At 36.7% G+C, this 22,997-nt stretch overlaps 1 protein-coding gene across 3 annotated transcripts in view; it reads right to left on the bottom strand.

Moving 5' to 3' along the window:
- TRIP11 (thyroid hormone receptor interactor 11) overlaps positions 1–22,417 on the bottom strand; it is a 28,008-nt gene extending 5,591 nt beyond the window's left edge. For 2 of the 3 annotated variants that reach the window (XR_010999842.1, XM_068192589.1), the window contains exons 1-17: positions 21,991–22,417; positions 19,659–19,735; positions 18,581–18,691; positions 17,207–17,482; positions 16,319–16,387; positions 15,457–15,622; positions 13,250–13,612; positions 12,475–12,515; positions 11,320–11,523; positions 7,340–10,369; positions 7,003–7,143; positions 6,588–6,781; positions 5,486–5,649; positions 5,055–5,158; positions 4,718–4,817; positions 981–1,062; positions 74–188 (exon numbers count right to left, since the gene is read on the bottom strand). Coding sequence is in view for 2 of the 3 variants with exons in the window: in XM_068192589.1 (XP_068048690.1) it covers positions 74–188; positions 981–1,062; positions 4,718–4,817; positions 5,055–5,158; positions 5,486–5,649; positions 6,588–6,781; positions 7,003–7,143; positions 7,340–10,369; positions 11,320–11,523; positions 12,475–12,515; positions 13,250–13,612; positions 15,457–15,622; positions 16,319–16,387; positions 17,207–17,482; positions 18,581–18,691; positions 19,659–19,735; positions 21,991–22,129 (5,376 nt within the window). In the remaining variant the exon portion in view is untranslated. Of the gene's footprint in view, positions 1–73; positions 189–957; positions 1,063–4,717; positions 4,818–5,054; positions 5,159–5,485; positions 5,650–6,587; positions 6,782–7,002; positions 7,144–7,339; positions 10,370–11,319; positions 11,524–12,474; positions 12,516–13,249; positions 13,613–15,456; positions 15,623–16,318; positions 16,388–17,206; positions 17,483–18,580; positions 18,692–19,658; positions 19,736–21,990 lie in introns of those variants that run through there. The other variant, XM_068192590.1, reaches the window with a different exon arrangement.
- Positions 22,418–22,997: the final 580 nt, after the last annotated feature.

The raw sequence follows: 22,997 nt of genomic DNA, 5'->3' as shown, positions 1-22,997 counted from the left end.
AAAAAAAAAAGAAAGAAAAAAGAAAAAGAAAAAAAAAAGAGAAAAAAGCACCTAGTTTTCTGCAAAGTATTACCTGATCAAGTTCCTCCTTTTTCAGTCCCAAGATACTTCCCATTAACCTTAACACTTCAAGACGTTTGTTTTTTGGAGTATGAAAATGTCCAATAAAGAGATTTCTCATCAACAATCTGCAGAATAAAAGAAGGTAGTTATACAAGCTGCTATTGTGTAACAGCTGACACCACAATATCGATGCATTTATTTCTCATACTCTCGCCTAATTTACAGTAATACAAATAAACACATTAAATACAAATAACTAAAGGGTACCTCACCAATTTCCTCTAAGTTATTACATTTCTTACACAGTGTGGATTTGGACAGTAGTAGCAATACTGTAGGCAGTGAGGTGAAACCGAATGGTAACACGAGCAAATCTGGATGTACATACTACTGTCAGGGAAAATGCTTGTTCTAAGATCTTAATTCAGCAGAGCATTTAAAAAGAAAACTCCACGTAGTCCCAAACCAAGACTTAATGAAGGGGGCAAGGGAGCCCATGTGCCTATTTCTCTTTCAGTTCTATTGGGTAGAAAGAAAAAAAAAGGACCAAGGAAGAGATTTACATGACATCCAGGTGATGCAGATACATGAAAAGGCTTGCTGTTCACACCCTGAACATTATAAAATATGTTCATTAAGAACTCTTATCTCCATTTGCAGAGCTCATGCTAGAGAAGTGCACTTCTACTTAAGAAACACATCAGTGAGCCAAAGTCACATATCTATTGGTTTTACTAATCAAAAAGACTATTTACAACCACCAAGCAATTGAAAAATGTCAAAATAATAAAAGTGTAATTACAAGGCAACATACAGAAGTACAGTCCTCTACTACACCTGCAACTGTGAGTGCCACATCTGCACATTGCGAGGAATAAACCTAAAAACTTAGACCAAATCTTTCATTAAAGACTTACTTGTCCACTTTTCCTTCTGTGCTGTTCATAAGGTTCATTAATTTATTTTGCACATCTTCTAACATTTCGCTTTTGATCTCACCTATAAATGTAATGTCACAGCAAAAGAAACAAAATCTTTGAAACACTGTTGCAAAATTGATCAGTAATACATACTTCCATAAATATTGCTATGATGCTTTTAAGTAAAAAACAAAACCATAAAATCAATGAGATTTTTTTTAAAAAGTGTCAACTTAGTAAGTCATTGCTACTCAAAACCACAAGCTGAAATTTCAGGAATGATACTCAAAGCTGAGGTACAGACCACACATTAATTATTGCAGAAGGTCTGATGAGCTGCTCTTTTCTATCTAAATAATACAGAACTAGAAAGAAACTCTTCAGCAAGGCCTGTAGTCCTGTGGTGGCAATCTTTTTCAAAATGACGAAACTCCATGTTGGCATCAGGTCTTTTGGATCTCTGCCCATAACCTCCAATATTATCCAAGCCCAGGTATTCTGTGTACCCTACTATCAGGTTGGTACAGCCTTTGAAACACCAAGGAGTTCTCAAGTTTCCTAGATTAATTACTGGCTAGCACAGCAACATCAGGAGCTTGTTGAGGGTGTGTTCTGCTTGGAGCCTTCCCACTCCTGTGACTGATGCAAGCCCTGGAAACAGAATGCTGGGACACACTAACGCATTGTAGAAACAGTGTTGCGCTTCATAATTCAGTATACTAGCAGGAGAGGCAGACTTATGCAAGATTACTCATACTTTCAGGAAGAAAAACATGAATGGGAGAGATGAAATGCCACAGCTACCATGAACCAAAAACAAGACAGAGAAAAATGGCAAACACTTCAGTCAGGCATCATGGCCTGAAAGCTGAATAAATAGGCCAGAATTCTATGTCAATGAATGTGAGGTGGCCTAAGGCCATAAAGACTCCAAAAGCATCATTTCTCACCAAACAGGGGTTCTGCAACATACTACCTCTGAAGCCTAATAAAAGTACGATTAAGCCTTATTCACACACAAAAACTTGACAAATATACTATACCATGGACTGTCCGTGTGAAGACCAACTCTACCTTACAGATATAAGCAGAAAGGAAGAACTTTTTCTCCTCTCTCCCTAGGAGGTGTAATGATTACCGCCAAATCCTTTGGAAAAACTGCTGATCAGCTTAGTTTTTAACAACTTTTGGGCTCATGTTAATTAAAAATACTTCATTTAAAAGCCACAAAAGATACACTTTTGTTTATCTAGCTCATAGTTAATTTCTAAAAAGCTTCAATGTCTTTATAAGAAAAATGACTTCTATGGATTTTTACAACCTTCAAATAATCTGTGGTGCATAGAAAGGATTCCGCTCATTTCCACAACTTTCAATCTTTACTAAATGCATGCCACAACTATGTTGACAAAACATAGTTCTCAATTAACACTAATTAATTAACTCCTTGAGAATTCACACAAAGATTTCATATATATACACATCAAAGAGCCAGTCTGTGAAATGGATACAACCTAATATGCCCTGTTCAAATACTCCACATCTTTATACAAACATTTTACTTCACAAATATGAATTTTAAGGAGTACACAATAGAACAAACTAATGTCATGCTGGGAAAGTTCTTATTCAAGGAACACACAGAGTAAGCTCCTCATTCAAAGCAAGTTAAAAACTAAAGCAAAACATGTATTATACAACAACATATCTTTTAACTTCTATATCCATATGCATCAAAATCCATTCCAATAATGTGACTGCTCTTCAGCACTCCTCCGTCAATACACCAGTGTAAGGCACAGGAGAATTAATCCATGGTTTCAAAGCTTACATTTACTTAAAATTTATGCTACTTTGTAAATATGGTTAAATAGAACACCAGTACTTGAAGGAAAACATAGGTAATATGATTCTAGAATGATACAGCTGCAGGAGCACACATAAGTGAGTTGTTATTTGGATGTCCACAGAACAGAAGGGAATAAAGAGAGTTATACTACTAATGCCACAAAAAGATAAACAAGCAGCATTTGAAAACAAATTTCAATTAAATTTTACACTGTTGCTATTTCTCTACAAAGCAGGACAATTGTGAATTGCTTTTCCAATTTTTATTCATTTCATTTATTCCTTTATGATGGATTTTAAAACAAAAGTATTAATAATTTAAATGAAAAAAACATTTTATCAAAGAGGATCAACTTTTCAGGACCACTACACAGCTATATTCCATCCACAGTGATTATGCAATTTTATCATTAAAAATATTTTTAAATGGAACATTTCCCTCTAAAATAGAATCCTACAGCTGAAAAGGACTTAACATGTACTTCGACTGTATGAAAAGACTAAGTAACAAAAAGGTCCTGAGCCAAAATTCAGCATGGACTGCTGTAAACCAGACATTTACAGTCTCCAATAATTTGTTAACCATTTATGGCAATCCAGAAAACTGCATCTGGTACATCTTATACTTTTCCATTAAAATCACTTCTTCTGCCAAAAAAATCCATGAAGAAATCCTTCAAAAGATTTGGCTAACAAAACTGTGTCTGGGAATGTATTTGGCCTATTTGCAATAAGACATTTTATGTTTTCTTGTATAAATAGAGAATACGAAGTGTTATTTTATTTTCTATAAAAATCATGATTTACTGTACAAACAACATTAAAGTGCTGTGCTCTTTATGCAACAATTCCATTTTATAAAGTAAATTGCTTGCCAATACAACACTGCTTGATACTCAGTATTCTCTCTGAGCTTAAACCCCTCCTGCTTTCTTATGCAAGGGTTTAACATCAAAATTAAACAGTAATGAAGAACTTCCCAATTAAGAGTGCAGTATTTGCCTATGCCAAAGTTAATTTCAATCCAGCGTGCTTGTGAACTTTTGCTGTGGATGTCAGTAGTGAGACATAGCTATACAGATCAGTCAATCCAAAAACAGATCAATAATTGTACGTTATGCAGCAGTTTGAAATTTAATTTAGCTTATAAAATTCATATGTGAATTCAGGGAGCACTTCTATGATGCCCACCTGGATGCCAAATTGCACTTAGAAAGATTTAAGTTTAAGTAAGTACACATTCAAACATGTAGCAGAAACGCAATAGACTCTTGTAGAGTTCTTGCTGGAATCTTGAAAACTTTCAAATGATATCTCACATCACCTATCTGTCATAACCAAGAATGCTTCAAGAAAACATCACTTATTACAAGAGTAAGACTTATTATCATTTATAAAGGTGTAGCAATAATTAGTTGCATATGTTCAAAGCAAGAGGTACCACTGCATCCAGCAGAGATGGCAGTCACATCTGTGCAAGAGCTGCTGCCTCTATGTCTCTTACCAACTGCACACCTTTATCTCTACCTCACTGTACTCCTGTATCTATGTCAAATGTGCTAACTACTGCGGAAAATCTGACAACATTTGGTATTTCACGAGCTTTTTAAAAAGATACTTACAGAGCTAAATCAAGTGTCTTGGTGTTTATAAAGGGAAAAACCCCCAAACTCCAAAAATCTTCTACTGGTCTTTCTTTTGAGAAAGATCTCTAACAGAAGGTAAACATACTTTTTCATGTTTGTTTTATTAACAAAGAAGTCCTCAGAATATGGCACAGAATTAGTCTCTCATAGGATATGAATTTAGTTAAGTTTCTAGGAATACTACATTGCCTCCTCAGCTGCCTGAAATATTTTAAGCAATAATGAAAGAAATGTAGTTACCTTCTTTCTTAAGCTCTTCAATTTGCTCCTCTTTGATGTCAAGCTGCTCAGTAAGCCTGGATGCTGCATCCAGAGCAGCATTTGCCTCTTCTAAACTCACCTAAATAGAGGGTAGGAAAGGGACAAAAAGAGAAGCAGGGAGATCACTATCACAATTACCCTAATACCACACACATCAGACATAAGAGATGAAGAGACTGCAATTACTTGTTCTTTCAAAAAACTGGATTGTAAACACCCTCAAATATAGAGGGTCAGCAGAGGGTCGGGTACTTTGCTTGCTCAGTGAAAAATTACAATTTAGTTTCACACGGTTCAATTTCATTACTCAGCCCACCTGCAATGATACAACTTTTTCTTCTAGGTTTTCTGCTTTCTTCTTCCATTCTGCACTCTGTTTTTGGTGTCTCTCCAGCTCAGCTGAATACATAGCTTTTTCTTCTAAAGAATTAAAAATTAGAGACAAAACAAAACTATCTTAATTTACAACATGTAACTCTTCTTGGGACATGCAATTGCAAAACCTCAGCATTATCATATCTGGTCTTCACGAGGCAGAGGTGGAATTCAAATTTCATAAATGTGATATTGATCAACAGTTTTCATAGAATTGCTTTTTGAAGTTTTTTTTACTAGACAACAGATTCTGGAGTTCAGGCTATCAAAAAGGAAACGAGGTAACTAATACTTCAAAAGCACCAAAATGTGGTAACTATTCCAGTTGCAAAATACTTGTTGCAATCTTTGCTACTTCTTGACAAACCTTACCCTGTTGGAACTGCTCTAGTACCATCTGCAGGTTGGCCAGAGACAGTGCATACTGCTTCACTTGGTCCTGGGAGATGGTCAGCTGCAGCACAGTTTCATCTCTCTGCTTGGAAACTAGGTTTAACTGCTCTTGCAAAGATTCAACTTGCAGACTAGCCTGATGACTTAATGAAAACAGGATACATTACTTAAATAACAGAAGTTATCACAGTGAAAATTAAATCCCACCAAAAATAGCTTACCAAAATTTTTGAGCTCAATTTACAAAAATTATGGCATTTTCCCCCCGATTCCTCTTTAAAAAAAACCAAACAAAACCAACCTAAAAAGTGATTTAAAAGAAGTCTGGCAACAAAATTTTGGCAAAGAAAAAAATCCCAATTAACTTCTTTTGTTTGAAATGCATTAGAAAAAAATCCTAGTTTTTATTCATTATTATAACAGTATCTTTACAAAAAAAAAATCCATATCTTCCTAATTGTCTGCTTCGATTACTATGAATCAAAGGTCTTTCTACGAGTTTTTACTTTTAGCCCCAGTCTCCAAGAACTCAGTATATCTTGCTACTTACTAACAACTAAAAGCTCCACTTGGGTTCCCATTGTGCAAAAATATTCTAGCCCCCCAGATTCTGCTGCACCCGAGGAATTCAGTGCACCTTGCTCCATATGTTTACACTATGAAGAAGGAAGTTCTCAGCAGTGTATATTTTCCATGGTATCAGGCACAAAGTACAAATGTCTATGTGTCTTGAAACCAATTCACAAGGCATGACAGTCACAGACAATGCACATCTGTGCACTGAAGTGTATAAAATAAGACTCTTTCAAACTTTTTTAACACACAACTAAATTAATGGGTTAAGGATTTTTTCTAGTTCTAAGCAGCGTTGATGATGCAAGGTTGCAATAGTTGCTACTGAAAGGACAAATACATTACATTCTCGACAATAGCCAAGTATATTTCAAATCACCCTTGTGATTCTGAGTAACAAAAGTTTGTATCTTTTTGTTTTTTCAAGTGCTGAATATGTTACAGGATAGCAGCTCAGTTTAATAGAGGCATCAGCACCAGTTTAGTTAACTGTGATATTTAAGACTACCTGGCATTCTCCACTGCAGTAGATGAGGATGCAAGTTTTTCTTCCAAAATCAAAACCTTTTTTCTTAGCTTGACCTCTCTGTCTTCTGCAGCTAAAGCTTCTCTGGTGTACGAGTCTTCCATTTCTAAAAGGTGATTCCGCAGCCTCTCCAGTTCCTGATTTAGGCGCTGCTCCTTCTCATGCAAATGCTGTACCTGTGTAGAACATACCTTAAGTTGCTTGGACTACCACTTCATACAAAAAAAAAATTAAGCAAAAAATGTAACACATATCCATTGAAGCGCACTGCAAGCGTATTAATTTTAAGTGCTTTTAACAAGTGATTGCTACTAAAATAATAAAAAAAAATATTACAGATGCAATTTCTTATTCTTTTTTCATTTATTTCTTGCAACTATAAATTATTTGGTGGTACCTCACTCTGCAGGGCACTGCTCTCCATTTGCTTCTGTTTGAGTGCTACCATGACTTGGTCTCTCTCTTGCTGAAAAGTAACAGCCTTTTCCTGCATTGATTTAACTTCATTTAACAGCTGATTCAATTCTCCTGTCTTGCCCTGTTGAAAACATAAACAAGTATTTCAGACATGGCCAGTGATTTTACCAGAGGCATAGTCTTTGCTAGGAAGAGCATAAAGATGCTACTGATCTAACAAGGAAAAGAGCAGGACATCTATAGCCTTGCAACGCAGAAAAATATCCAGGAAGAATATTATTTTGAACTTGTCTAGTTTTAAGTATGAACGTACATACCTGTTCTTTGTCTTTCAACAGCTTCTCAAAAGCAAGAGCTTTTTCCTTCATTGAGTGAGACTCAAACTCTTTCTCTTTCAGCATCATTGAAAATTGCATATTAGTCTCCTGAAGAGCACGGAATTCTGTTTCTTTTTCCCTGCACCTTGCAACTATTTTTTCATTTTCTTCTTTCAGTTTTTGAATATCCATTTCTAAAATTAAATTTCTTTCTTTTAGATTAGTTACAGCTTGCTTCAAAAGCTCATTTTCATTTTCTTTGTTACTAAGATTTTCACTCACAGAAAGTAACTGATCACTTTTAGATTTAATTAATATATCTTTTTCCCTTAGTGACTTCTGTAACACATCATGTTTTTCTTTGATCTGCCTAATCTCTGATTCAGTCCCTTCTTGACTCTTTCTTTCAATTTCTGATGCTGTAGCAACAGAATCAGATAATCGCTGATTGTTTTCCTGAAGAATCCTGATAGTTGAATCTTTTTCTTGTAGTTTTTTTTTCAGTTGTTCCAACTCATTTTGAAGGAGTTTACACTCCTCACTGAGTGCTTCAGGAGGACTGCATTGAACACCTGAAAGCTGTGAAACGGTGGCAGCTGTTGCCACAGATGGTGTTACCAAATCCAGTTTACTCAGGAGAAGATCCTTAGTGTTATAAAGCTGTCCTATGCTGTGTTGAACTTGTGCTAATTCCTGACTAAAACTTTTCAGCTTTTTCTCATTCTGTTCATAACTCTGAATCAAGCCGTTATAATCTACCTGCAGCCTTGAAGTACTATCGCTTTCAACTGAAATTTGTGCTTGCAGCTTGTGCAACTCTTCTTGGAGGTGAGCTGACTCATGCTGCATGTTCTGGACTGTGGTTATTACTTGCTGTTTCCACTCTTCCATTTTCTTGACTTGCTGTTTTAGTTTATCACGTTCTTGCAGAAGTTCCTCAAACTGGTTACTGTTCACACCTCCTGCCCCGTTATCAGCACCTGTACTGGATGTCTGCAAGACAGTCAGTAAGGTTTGGCATTTTTGACTTAGGGCATCTATTTCAATATCCTTTTCTCGAATGATACGGGATAGATTTTGAATAGTTTCTCTAGACATGTCTTGACTGCTGTTTTCAGATCTACTGGATAACCTGCGGTTCTCCTCTTGCAACCTCACCAAAGCCGCTTCTTTAGCGGCGACCATGTCCATGATATTACGATACTCTGTTTTTAACTGACTGTTTTCCCTTGTTTTTTCACTTAGAACTGCTAGTACTTGTTCTCTTTCCAGAACATAAGCTTGCAGCTGCTGCTGAAGGGAAAGAACATCCTGCCTGTAGGAAGCTGAGGAAACTCTAGCATTAAGAGCTTGTATTTCTAAGTCCTTCTCTTGAATGATCCGAGTAAGTTTACCAACTTCATCCTTAGACAACTGATCAATTTGCTGACTTAGAGAAACATTCTTTTCATTTAACAGCTTAATCTCCATCTCCCTTTCCTTGATACCTTTTACCAGTCTTTCAATTTCAGCTTTAGATAAGTCATGTTTCTCATTTCCATTTTCTCCATTAAGAGTCTGAACTTTGGTTTCTTGAAAAAGATCAGAAGAATAAGTTTGAATAATCTGTCTCTCTTTGTGCAACTGAGTTTTAATTTGTTCAATTGTTTTCTGCAAATTTTTGATTTCCTCATCTTTTTCTAAAAAGAGTCTTTCATGTGTGACATTCATTTGCTCACATTGCAATTTGGACTCGTCTATCTCCTTTTGCTGCTCCTGCAGGGACTGCTGAAGTTTTACTGTTGCTTGATTCTGATCTTCTATTGTTTTTTTGTGAACTTTTATTTCTTCTTCAAGATTATTCTTTATCACTTTTAACTGTGTTACCTCACTTTCAAGTTCAATAATAATATCTAAAGTTTTGGGCTCAACCACAGGTGTAGATCTACTTTGCTGATCCTTAAGCCGTTCGATTTCTTCTTTCAAATGATTATTTTCTTCCTTCATGACTGCAAGACTTCTGTCTTTTTCCTCCAAGTTCTGTTTTAAGACATCCTGCTTTTTGGAAGCTTTCATATATTCCTCAAGTTCCTGCTTCACCTGTAAAGCTTGATTTTTGTATTTTTCAATGAATACCTCTTTCTCTTTTATGAGATCTGTCAGCTGCTTTTGTCCTCCTAAGCTAGTAGTCAACATCTCTTTTGTTTCTTGATGGTCAGTTTCCATCTGCTCAATGGTCTTTTTAAGTTCAGCAAGCTTAAAGTCTTTCTCTTGATGAAGCTTAACCAGGCGCTCGTGTTCAAGGTGCAGTGCAGTGGTATCCATACTACGTGTGTTTGATAACTCCTCAATAGTTTGCTTATATTTATGTGCTTGTTCCAAAAGCCTCTTCTCTGTCTCCTTTAATTCACTCTCTAACTGCCTTTTTTCCATTTTCAAAGCCTCCACAAGAGAGTCTTTTTCCAAATAAACTTTATTTTTCTCAGAAATGGCATCACTTAACTCCTGTTTTAGTTCTTCAATGGCTGCTATCAGCTTTGAATTTTCTGTTCTGAGATTAGACAGAGATTTCTGTAGATCTTCATTTATTTGTTTGTTTTCTGAAATATCATTCTGTAGTTTTGCAATTTCTGCTTCTCTTTCTTTCAGAATCAGACCTTGACAAGTGTAGTTAGATTCCTCATTACTTTTTTCTGTTAACTTGCTCAAGGATACACGAAGTTCCTCCTCTCTTTCTTTTAGTCTCCGCTGCAATTCTCCAATTTCTTTTTTACTATGTGAATTACAGTCCTGGGCTTTCCTTAATTGTTCCTGAAGATCTTTAATATTGTCTTGTAGCTGCTGCTTAGTTATATGCAAATCATTAAGTGCATATGAACAGTGGCTTAGTTTTTCTTTCTGACTATCTAACTCTTTAATAGTTTTCATCTTCTCAGTTTCTAATTCTGATACTTTCTTTCTTTCACAATCTATGTCAAGTTTCAGCTGTTTGATGATACTATCAGTTTCTGTGTGTTGCTTTGATAGCTGCTCTTTCAGTGTAATCACATGCTGGAAATGAACACAAAACAGAATTCATTAGGGCAGCAAAACCAGCTGAACTACGAATTTCACTTCTATCCTCTAAACAATAAAAAATTGAGAGATCAATGTTAAATTAATTAAAATCAAATATCATATAAGGACAGATTACATTTGACTACCAAAAAAAAAAAAAAAAGAACACCATCCCGAAAAGAACTTTAACTACCTAAATGAAGAAATAAAAAAAGACTTACTTAAAAAAAAAGAACTGTCAGAATTTGTCAAGACGTTTGGAATTCAGCAAACATCCATTGCTTTAAAAAGGGTGGCATTACATTTAAATTATCTGTATATTCTATTTTCCAATTTTTGTTTCAATTTTGGATTCATTTTATAGGTTATTCATTGGTAAATCAATAATTGAAAACACATGGCTTGCAACTCAAATTTACAGGTCAAATATACTGGAACTCTGACAAAAAGGTATAATTTAATTCTGATTATATATAATTGATGAATTTTTTACTCCACGAATGCTCATATTACAAAGAACTTGCAATAAAGTAACTTAAATATTCAACATAATTAAAAACTATAAAAGAAAAAGTTTCAAAAATCATTGTAGTGCATACTATCATAAAACAGCTCAGACTATTACCAGGATAAATTTCATCAGAAATGTTGCAATGAAAAACCAGGGACTATTTAACTGGACTTTGTAAAGTAACATCTCTTATGGATAGCTGACATGTTGTATTACTTCTTGTCTATAACAAGTGGGTTTTATTTGCACTTCTGAATTTCACAATGAGATGGTAGAGAGAAATACTGGCCCCAAGTACTTGTTTTTAGGCCTCAAAAATAACTTATATTTTCCTGCAATCTATGTTCAAACATCAACTTTAAAGACAAACACACAGGCACAGAATTCAAAACATTTATTCAGCAGTTCAATAATTACTTGTTGTATTTATTACCTGAGTAGCTTCTTGATTCTGCTTGTCTAGTTCTTCCAACTCTGCTACTAATGTCTCTCTTTCAGCAACACTTTCATCTAATTCCTGTTCTTTCTTTTCCAAATCATGTCTTAACTGATTTATTTCTGAATTCTGATCCTCTGTATTCGAAGAAAGAATATTCTCATGTTTATGTTGTGCACTTGTCAGTTCCTTCTCAAGTCCCTCAAAATTAAAAAAAAAGGTAAATATCAGACTTTATCTTGCTGAAATTACATTGGAATCTCTCAGCCTACATAAATACTACCCCAGTTAAAAATTCTTTGCTGGGAAGTATTTCTCTCTGCTATTCATACATACACATTTATTTCTTCATCACCTGGTTTAGGAGTGCAGTTTATAAACTTCTGCACAAAAATCCAAGGTATGGTAAGAAGTTATATCTACCTCAGAGGTATGGATTGACAGCTGGGGTAAATTATTATAACTGCAAGAGCCACCCTAAACATGGCAGGCTGCATGGTGAGACACAAATTTTCATCAAGGGCATCTAAATAACATCATTATGAACAATGCTGTGGGAACACAGCATGTGGGAATGCATGCAAAACACAGAAAAGCTCAGTTGAAAAATACTAATGGATACAAAGTAAAATAAACCAAATCTCTCATATCTGAGAGTTCATAAAGGACCAGGACAACAACACCAAAAACTAAAGGTGTGATATGCTCCACTGCTTCACTTCATCAGTAAGATAGAATGCAGTATTATTATGAGTACTACACAGAAGAGAAATATTTCACAACTGCTAAGTGCAAAACTGAAACATGCTAAAGCAGAAGTGAAAAATGACATATTTTACAGAATGTACTATTAGTACTTTGAAATCTATGCTACAGCTTTCTAGGTAACAAAGAGATAGGTGGAACTTGAGTGGTTTTCCTAATAGAATACACTGTGGAGTTTCACAAGTAAAAATGCATTGTTTCTATAAATTCCACATATAATTACAGAATTAAACGACAATTATTTCCTTTTACACTACAATGTTATTTACGCAGAAATGCAAATGTTTAAAAAAACCCCAAAAAAATCAACAAGCCACCAACATGTGTTTTCCATTAGTTACTATTGTTATGAACTTTTTTGTTGGCTTAATTTAGAAATTACTTTACCTGATTTACACTGGAAAGTCTTGCTATTTCATTTTCTGCTTCTATAAAGGAAAATGAAATCAAAAAGATAATTTACTACTTTTCAAACAACAATACAACAAAAACATTCTCCCACCTTGCCCAAATAGAACTCTGATGCTCCGAAGAGAATCGTTTCACAGCATTTTGTGATGACAAGCATCAGTGCCATAAAAGACTCAAACATACCATCAGTCACCACCTCAAAGCCGAGTATTACTTTCACAACTCATCCCACATTAGGGGGACTATGGCACTCGAGTTTATCAGTTATGAAATATTAAGTATTTTCTACCTACAGATATGTTTCTTAAACAGGTATGTTAGTGTTTCCTTAAGAAGAAGATATTAGCAACTGAGTACCTTTATACACACACACACAAATGTATTTTTGAATTTAAACAAACAACTTCTACTGAGGCTTACTTACTTTAAAGAAAAAACCCCTACCAAACAGTTGGCAGACATGATTACTTCCCTAATCAGAAACCCCTATGATAACTATGCTAGTCCTAACAACATTCTCTTTTCTGCTTCACCTAACTTCAATGGATAATCCTTCTCTAAAACAGCAATACTTTAAAGGTACATAGTCTCATATTCAGTTTTAAAATAAAATTTATTTTATTTCATAAAATAAATTTTGAGTTTTAAAAGTGAAAACCTGTGAAAATATACTAAAAATAAAAAATAATATTTAAATAATATTATTATTTAAATATTATTAATAATATTTAAAAAATCATAGTCTTAGTACCTAACAATGCTTGCTGTAGGCTGACAACATCTTGTGGTAGTGATGTCTTTGATTGGAGCTGCTTCTGCACTTTCAGGAGAGCATCTTGTTCTGTCACAGATCTTTGAAGTGCATTAAAGTCAGATTTAAGCTTTTCATAATCTTGTGCTAGTTGGATTTTTTCCAGCTTTGCAAATTCTTGCTCTTTTAGAAGATTGTTGTTTTCAGCTTTGGCAGAAGACAATTTGTGATTTAATTTTCTTATTTCATCCTCTAGGTCCTTTACAACCTGCAATTCTTCCACCTGTCCTCCATCTAGACTCTCAGCTTTTTTTTTCTGTTCAGTAACTTTAGAGTCATCCACAGCATCAGTGCTCACACCATCTAAAAGACAAAAGAGATTATTTGTAATATTAACCAAAACCACCACTCTAGATCTTTTACTTCTCTTCTTTCACCTCTTCTCCTGATAGAGGGAGGTAGACTAAAATGAAGACATGGTCATCATCAACAGAAAGCTTGGTTCAAAAGGTTTAACACTTGGAGCTGTGCTATACATATTAATGGTATGACAAGGAGCTTTTTGAATACTTTCACATGCCTGGCTCAAAATAATTTTAAATATATCTGTAGCAAGACATATTTTGTTTGCAATTTAATTAGAATATACTCAATCCCCACCTCTCTTGGTGAGGAGATGACAGTCTAATTTATCAGGATTTGGAATCTCTCAAATTTCTAAGAATAATTTATCAAATCCCATCTAATTCAGACTGATGCAAAATCCATTTATAATTTAATTAATTACATTATAAATGTTTGCCAAATTGTTGTTATAGGGAAAAAATTGTTCCAAATAATTTACTGAATGATGCACAAAGGTTTTCAACTGAAGAAAAACATTTTTCAGAATTAACCTTTTTACTGATCCATCATACTGTCATACTATAGTGACATTCATATTTCTCTACAATCTTCTATAATTGTCAGATAAGTTATAGAGTACAAAACGGCATCATAAAAAGAGTGCAGGAAAAAAAAGTTAAATGAAAGAACACTACTTTTGAATTCACTTCTGTGTCAGCTCAAACACTTGACCCTGCCCTAGTCCCTAGTATGTTGTCAGATAGAATGAACAAAACAAAAATATAAAATACTATAGTTCTTCAAAAGCCACTAGCAGTATTTATTTTACAGATAAGTGGTAATGTAAAAGATAAGAGACTTCTGCCTTCTACTTCCTTAAATTAGTCCTGCTGGTGTACGTATGTGAAGTGAAAAAACATTACATTTTAACAGGCATCTGAGTTTAAGGAATAAATTCCCTATCAGTACTACCTTTAAAGTTAGAGAAGCTGTAAAAAAAAAACTTCCCTTCTTTCCAAGAAGGAAATAGATCTCCTGCTCCAAAAGGAGAGTATATACTCTCTAGAAGTCCAGGTAAATATAGAGGTTTACAGGAAAAGTTTATGTATTTGTGCAAAGAAGCCTCTTGAGGAGACCTAACAGACATTACTATTTTTAGGGAGGATAAAATACTTACAAGGCAACAAAAAGTTATTTGTGTGAACGACTGAGCCTCTACATTATAGTTATGCCACACACTAAGGTGTGATCTTATGGCAATCATAGAATCACAGCATAGTTTGGGTTGGAATGGTCTTTGGAACGTCTAAAGGCCCTTCCATCATCATGGACAGGGATGCCACCCACTAGATCAGGTTGCTAAAGGTCCTATCCAATCTGGCCACAAACATTTCCAGAAGTGGGGCATCCCACTTGGCAACTGGAAGTATCTTACGACCCAACATTTGAGCTTTTGTCAAGTAACCCAACTGGCACATAGCACTTCTCACTAAAGTTATTTTTTGTCCTGTCGCTTTCTCATCTTCAACTCAGTATGTCTTACCCCTAGCTATATTCAGTTTAAGTTAAAAAACCAATCCAGAAAGTGCAAAATTCAGAGCACAACAATTGGTATGTATGGAAAATGACCCTCCAAACTGATACATGCCACAGATGAAATGCTATCATTCCAGTGCTCAAGCCAACCAGAGTGAATAAAAGATATGGGACACGTGTCTTAAACATGAAGCTGAACTGAAGTTGATATTCAAATTCTAAACATCATGTATTTGATATGTATTGTATTGCTACATGCATATTCAACATTTTAACCCAAATTCACTCTGCATAAAATAAAACTGAAAGCATGTGGTAACAGAGACCTTGCTGTAACCGATTCTCAAGCTCTTCAATTCGCTCTTCATATTCACGCAGCTCTTCTCGGTGTCGACGACTTATCTCCACTAACTTCTGTCTGTGGGCATCCTGCAATACTGACAGCTCATGCTGATGTTCATCTATTTCTTGACTTAAATTCTGTTTGAGCTCCTAAAAATATCATTAGAAAAACAAAATGGCAAAATACAGCACAGTGTCTTCTTATGTAAGAAATAATACAATACAAAAGAAAGAAAATAAGTTTTCCCCAGTTTAATTAAAGGTTTTATTGATGTATTTCTCATAGAAGTCATGTTTCTTGATTTTTTTTTTTGATTGGGATTTTTTTAAACATGTGGAAAGAAATGCCTTTAAAAAATATGTTTACACAAGTAGTATGCTCTAAACAACACCAAATATTAAACCAGTGTAGAGCAGTTATAAGTCTTACATACAAAGTGGATACACTAGAATGCATTTTTAGTAACTTTCTAGGATGACATGTAAAATCCTTATTTTGCACCTTCAAAAAAAAAGGCAACATGTTTCTGAGAAGGGAGAAATTTTTCAGCGTATCTAAAATAGTCTCATAACTCATCAACAGCTTCACAAAGTGATTTGCCCTTTTAAGTACTAATGTCACTATTTCAAGCTAACAAACTGTAATATTCAAATCATACAAACACCCTTTCTCAGAGTAACTGTTTTTAAATATTGTACTCCTGACTGAAGTGTTGCTATGCTACTACATGTCCCCATGCAGTTTTAATAATGTTATAATAGTGCTAGTTAAAATATTTACAAGTCATGTGACCAAATGCAAAACCATGAAGAGTAAAGCACAAGAAGACTAGTTTGTCATCTTACCTTAACAACATTTTGTAGCTTGCATATTTCACTTTGTTCAGCATCATGTGTGCCTTGCACTTTGGAAGACTAAAAAAACCCAAACCACATATCCATATGAAAATTGTGATAAACAGATGTATTTTTTATCTAAGTGGTTCCTCTACTGGTACTCAAAAGTGGAAAACAACAAAACTAATATGAAGCAAAATAAAAATCCAGAGTAATTTTCATTAAAAAAAAATACATTTTAATGGAAACCTTTTAATTTTTCATGGATTTTTATTATTACATTACTACATATAATGGGTAAAAGTTTGGAGTGAGGGTATTATTGCTTATAGTAAGACAAGAGGGTTGCTTAGTTTTGAGTATTTTCACATGGGAAAAGTATACATCCGAAATCAGGCTACACCTGAAAAATGGTAACTCACATCAGCAGTAGCTTGAAAGATTATATCCATTTTTGTCTCAACAGACCATGAATTATAACTGACATATCAAGGACTGAGGGAAGAGAAAGTATAAAAGCATGCAAGTATCCAACTAATACTTTGAAGAGTACTGTGCTATCAATAAAAATCAGTAACATAACCAAGAGGAAGGGAAGTATTTTTTTGAAAGGCTGAACAAAACCAAAACCCTGAAGTAGCATTCTAGGTGAATGTTCATGAAATCATTTACCTAACTTGACAAATCATGCATAAAAGCACCACAAAAAAGCGTTTGGAAGTTAGTCACTGAATGTGTCCTTAGTGATGTGACAGAACAAAAGGTTTCAGCTTTTCCATAACAACATGTTGCTTCTAGAAATTTTTCTTCATGAACTTTCAAAAAATCCACTAAATGTAATGAAAAAAATAATTTGGAGGGGAGAGGGAAGGGCGAGGTAGAAGAGAAACCACTCACCACCGCAATCTGCTTCCAGTGGTCGACTTCCGATTCGAGCCTGGAAACTTCATTAGACAATCTGTTTATTTCTTGTTGGGACCAGATTATATCTCCAAAATCCATGTCATCTCCTTCAAAACCTGAGCAATGCCTGACCTCTGGAACATAGGAGGCCGATGCAGTGGCTGCTGGCAAAACACCAGCTCCCAACTGAGCAGTCTGAGCAGCTGACTGTACTTTCTGCAGTTGTTCCTGTAGTGCATTCTGTCTGGCTTTTAGATGGCTGATTTCCACCTGCATGTACAAAATAAAATGCATTGTCTGAAAAAGAAGAATATCAAAATACACTCTACCCATTGTGGCCTTATGAAATGTGAACTAAATAACACCCCCAGCACAAATAACTGATCACTTCCACTAAAAAAAAGAAAAAAACTCCAAACATTCTCATAATGGAGAAAAAACCACCCTTAGCTCAAGTGCTATGAAGTACCTCAGCCAAAGACACAGGGTTTTTTTAGCAGCAAAGGTACACAAGCAGTACAGCAATATCCAGGCTAACCAGTTATAGTAAAAAAATTAAATATGTAAGAGGATATGAAAGTTAAGCAATATATGATGATTTTCTAGTTATTTTTATTACATTTGATTTCTTTTATGCTTAACAACTCAATGTAGTGAAAATTTACTTACTTACAATAAAGTGAAATTAGCTGCATGTGATTTTCTTGTAACAACTCTGTTATTGTATTTAACAAGCAGAATTTCAGACATCTCATAGTTCCACTTCCTCTAGATCCCACATGAATTTGTGAACAAAACAGAAATGAAACTCTTTTTTGTGTAAATCTCATCATACTGCCAACTTTCTTTATTTAGGTCTACGAAATCTCGTACAACAGGCTATAAAGCTCCCATCACAAAGGGACATTTCCTGAATTTTGAAAGCTAGCTCTGTTATCTTTAGTTCTGTATTGTTAAGATAAATAATGATACCTAATAATTATTGTTAAGATAAATAATGATACCTAAAGACAAAATATAATGGGAATTTGTTCCTGTTGCCTTCTTTTAAAGTAACTACATCAGTAGTAGTAGCCTACTAAAGCAGTAGAGTGTCTGTTCTCACAGTCATCCCAGAAACAACAGAAATTCTGACAGCTGCACGACATTCCCAGAGCATTTTCTCTTGTCTCAACTATCTCCTGGCAGCTTGGCTTACATTACACGATTTGATGAGATATGTCTTAGTCTACATTATCAAACCAAGAAGCCATAGCTGTGACCAGTATTTCCACTGGAAGAGAACAGACACTAAAACAAAGGCATTAAACAGCACAACAGGTAAGTTTATTGGACATACTTACTGAGAAATTTTACTCTGTGTCCTACCTCTTTCTGTTGAAGCTGATTGCGGTACTCGATAGACAACTGCTTTATTTGCAGCTCTGCTGCTTCATGCTTTTCTTCTAAGTCACTACAGACTTTTTTCAGTCTATCATTCTAGCAAAAAATTAGAAATGAATGGTGGTAAACTCAGAACAGTACTTAAAGAATCAGAAAAGCACAAAGCTACTGGACAGCAAAGAAATCAAATTGTACAGATTTCTCATGTTACTTCATTCAAAACACACAATAACAGCAATGTGTGGACCCAAAATCACAGTCATGTCCAAGCTTTCCATTTTTATATGGCATGGACTCCAGCTCACTTCCAGAAAAAAGGGCTGTGACAACCAGAGATAAATGCCAAGAATTAAAAAAGTCAGGCTGAATCACATCACACAGGGCAAGATCCACAGGCAGAACTTAAGAACAACCACAAAGCACAAAATGGAGCTAATATCCATTGTTTTCCCTCTGACCTCAGCCAAAAGCAGATGGCAAGAAACTAGAAAGAGGACAAGCAGGAACAGTTTTGTCCCCAAAATAGTATCTTAACTTCACAATGCTCTTGAGGCTTGAAGGCATACATGAAAGTTATTTATTTAGAAACATAAAGAAGGTCACAAGACCAACAAGTCGTTTATAAGAGCGCAGAAAGTGACTTTCCATGAGGGTACATGAGATTTTTAAGGAGTTTTGGAGAGGCACAAGCACCCTATGTCAGAATGGCCAAACAGCAGGACAACAGAGAGAGAATAGAACCCGGGAAAACACCCACTCAATTCAGAGCCAAGCCTACTGCTGCAGTCCAAGTCCACCTGACAAGGCAGGAACAGTCACAGCAAAAGAAGAAAACTTGCAGCACTTGCATACACCAATAAACATGTGTGCCCCTAAATAAAATGTGTGCTCCTAACTGTGATGGCAGTTTGGCATAAAACCAGAGTCACACTCTAACACCACAGTAACCCTTGTTTCTGGATTTACTGAGGGACAAAGAACTTCAGTGCAATATTTCAACTTCATACAAAACAAATCCTATGCACTGCTTTCAATTACAAAATAGTGATCTAAAATTTCTTACTTCAAACTTTTGTGCTGCATTAATACTTTCTATTTCTCTGAGTCTAGAATTGGACATATGGAGTTCTGCCGCTGCATCTGAAAGAAAGTGAAAATTTTCATTTTAATTACAATCCTTTCAATCTGTTAATACCAGTTATTAATACTTATCTTACTTCAGACTACTTTCATGTTCATTCCTAGGGAAATATCAAAAGCTGTTTTTTTCAGAACACTGTAAGAATTATTTTATTATTTTTCAGACAGTCTTTATTTTTCAGACCGCATCTAATTTAGTTCACTCTTATTTAGACTTTAAATCAAATCCAAATCCTAACAGATTAGTATGGATTTAAGCTTTAATGTAAGGGAGGTAAAAATGTTTTGCTTGACTATTTTGTGTCCCCGAACCTGTTTCTCATTTCAGACTTGTTCCTGACCTAAGAGTTGTGTGTTTCTCTGTAATGCAATGAGAAGTTTCAAAACAAGTATTAATTCCATTAAATACACAGAACAGTGATTGAGTTTTCAGAAAAAAACCCAAACCACCCACACCCAACAAAACATCAACTCCATAAGACTCATTGTGTCTAAAAAGGTGATACATCTACCATCCTAGTTTATCCATTTTATCCCATTTTACTGATCAATCATCCTCAAATTGACTATGTGTACTTCTCCTATGTCCCACCTTTAACGGACAGAAACACCACATTTCCTTTTAGCAATGAGAAATCATCCTGAATTGACTATAAAGCAACCTTGAAAATACTTCAAAATTTGAAGTTAGTACAACTTCCAAGTAAATACTAAATTTCATAATTTCCCATGTGCTGTTTAAAACTGGGACAGCTCAAGCACTACAGAAGAAACAATCTACACCTGAAAACTGCAAAATGGAACACGTGGAAGTCCATAGGAAGGCCACATAGTATTTAAAGGATTTTACAGAAGAGTACTTGGATGGCACTAGATTTTTTACACCCTGGAGTCTAGTCACCCATATGAATGTACTACCCTGAAATTTTTAGGAGACTGAAGTTGTTCACAGCAGAATCCAGCAGTGAAGTGCACATGGAAGTAACTACTAAACATCTCTGGCATAATCTCAGCCACCAATATGTGAGTTCACAATTTATCTTTCAAAAAAGCAAAGCAAACACTCTAGATGACTGCACAGCTCAGTAAAATAAAATAACTTCCCTAACTAAACTACTGTAGATTTTGAAATTTAAAACATTTCTAAGTAAGTCTTTCAGGAAAGTGGAAAAAAAAAATCACAGCAGTCAGAACTTTTCTCCTCTGAGCATTTTACCTGTACACCAAAAAGGCCATCCATATGAGACTCCATATATCAGCCTTCCAACAAGGTTTATACAAGATATGATTCTATAATATTCTTTCACAATGCTTCACAGATGAGAGATTGTAAACGAAGAAGAATTGCTTACTTTCACATTTAAGATGACTATTCAGAAGTCTTAGCTGCTCTTTGTATTTTCTATTCTTGACATTGTTTTGAGAAAGCTAACTTAAAGTAATTTATAGTTACAAGATGATAATACTAGGGATATTTATCTATCGCTACTTATACACATTATACAACTGCTTAACTGGAGTTTTTTCAAAAATTTGCAATCAAAAGTCATTATTAAAAATACGAAGAAAATACTATATTCTAGAACAGATTTACTATTGGTTTATAGAATATCTTACTCTGATGTCTCTGGTTTTTTTTTGTTCTAACTTTCTGTTTTAAAGATAAATCGTTTGAGCCTCTAATCCTTATAAAGTAAGGGCCATATTCTCCTACTTGGCTGCAGGGGAACTGTAGAACTCGGCAAGTTTCTCTGGGCACAACTGAAATATAAACAAAACAACGACAAACACTGAACCTTTGCCTCTGTGACACGTCAGACTTAGATCACACCAGTGGCAAAACAACCTGTGTACTAAAACTCTGCAGTTTTATGGAACCGGTGTAAAAGCACCTAATTAACTGAGAGTTTAGATAAACTAAGCAAACAGAAAGGAAAGAGTGTTGTTTGAGTGCTGTCATTCCGGAGCAACATAACACTCCACGGAATTCCGAAACCTCTAAATAATAAGCCTAAAACAGGTTCACCTACTATTAGAGCCTGAGACTATATTTGTGTATTCTCCAGATTCTGAGATCACAAGAGCGGAATAAAAACAAAAACAAAGGCAGCAAAGGCAGCAGCATTCGCGAAAGGCACCAAGGCGCCAGGGCTCCCTCCCGGCCGCGGCGGGCAGCGCAGGCCCCGCCGCTGTCGGTCCGGAGGAAGAGGAGGCAGAGCCCCTGGCGGAACCAGGCCCATCCCGAGCCCCCTTACCGCCCACTTCCTCCGCGCCTTCCAGGAGGATGTCCTTGGTGAAGCTGGAGATCTGCCCGGTGAGCGAGGACAGGCTGTCGCCCACCTGCCCCAGGGACTGGCCCAGCCCCGAGCCCAGCCCGCCCAGCCACGACGCCATCGCGGCTCGGAGGGCTCCGGGCCTCGCTCGGCCCTGCCGGGCGGCCCCTGCAGCCGGTTCCCGCGGGCCAAGGGGCCGCCTCCGCCTCCCTTCTCCTCGCTACAGCGGGTCGCGCTTCCTGCTCCGAGCTCAGCACACCGGGCTCGGCAACTCGTCCGTCAAAGCCGCGCGCATCCTCCCGGCTCCTCCGGCTCAGCTGCTCCTCCCGGCTTGGCTTGTCTTGTCTTGTCCCGTCCCGGCTCAGCGGCTCCTCCCGGCGGCTCCGGCCGCTGCCACCTCAACGGCCGCCATGACACCCCTCCCAAACACCACCGAGAGCGGCGGCCCGGGCTAGAGCGCCGCCTCGGAGGCGGATATGGCGTGTGGCGGAAGCACAGGGTGCCGGGATGGTGGCGGAGCAGCCGGCGGCGAGCGGCGCACGGCGGCGTGCAGCGCTGTGTTATTATCGGGAAGTCGCCCGCCGGGATGGATCTGGGCCGTTAGCGAAACAGTGCTGTGCACGAGATTACACACGATTTGTGTTTGAATATGGGCTCTCACAACACACACCAGATCCAGAAGCCCCGGCTGCTTTGGAGGTACACGGAGTGGATAGGGAAGGGAAGGGAAGAGTGAGGGGACCTGATCGATCTCCAGCAGATCCGGAAGCCCCGGCTGCTTTGGAGGTACACGGAGTGGATAGGGAAGGGAAGGGAAGAGTGAGGGGACCTGATGGATCTCCAGCAGATCCGGAAGCCCCGGCTGCTTTGGAGGTACACGGAGTGGATAGGGAAGGGAAGGGAAGAGTGAGGGGACCTGATGGATCTCCAGCAGATCCGGAAGCCCCGGCTGCTTTGGAGGTACACGGAGTGGATAGGGAAGGGAAGGG

This window comes from Anomalospiza imberbis, chromosome 6 (genome assembly GCF_031753505.1).
Source record: "Anomalospiza imberbis isolate Cuckoo-Finch-1a 21T00152 chromosome 6, ASM3175350v1, whole genome shotgun sequence".
Classification (NCBI taxonomy): domain Eukaryota; kingdom Metazoa; phylum Chordata; class Aves; order Passeriformes; family Viduidae; genus Anomalospiza; species Anomalospiza imberbis.
The sequence above is the reverse complement of the archived record's forward strand: the minus strand, read 5'-3'. Positions and strand labels throughout refer to the sequence as shown.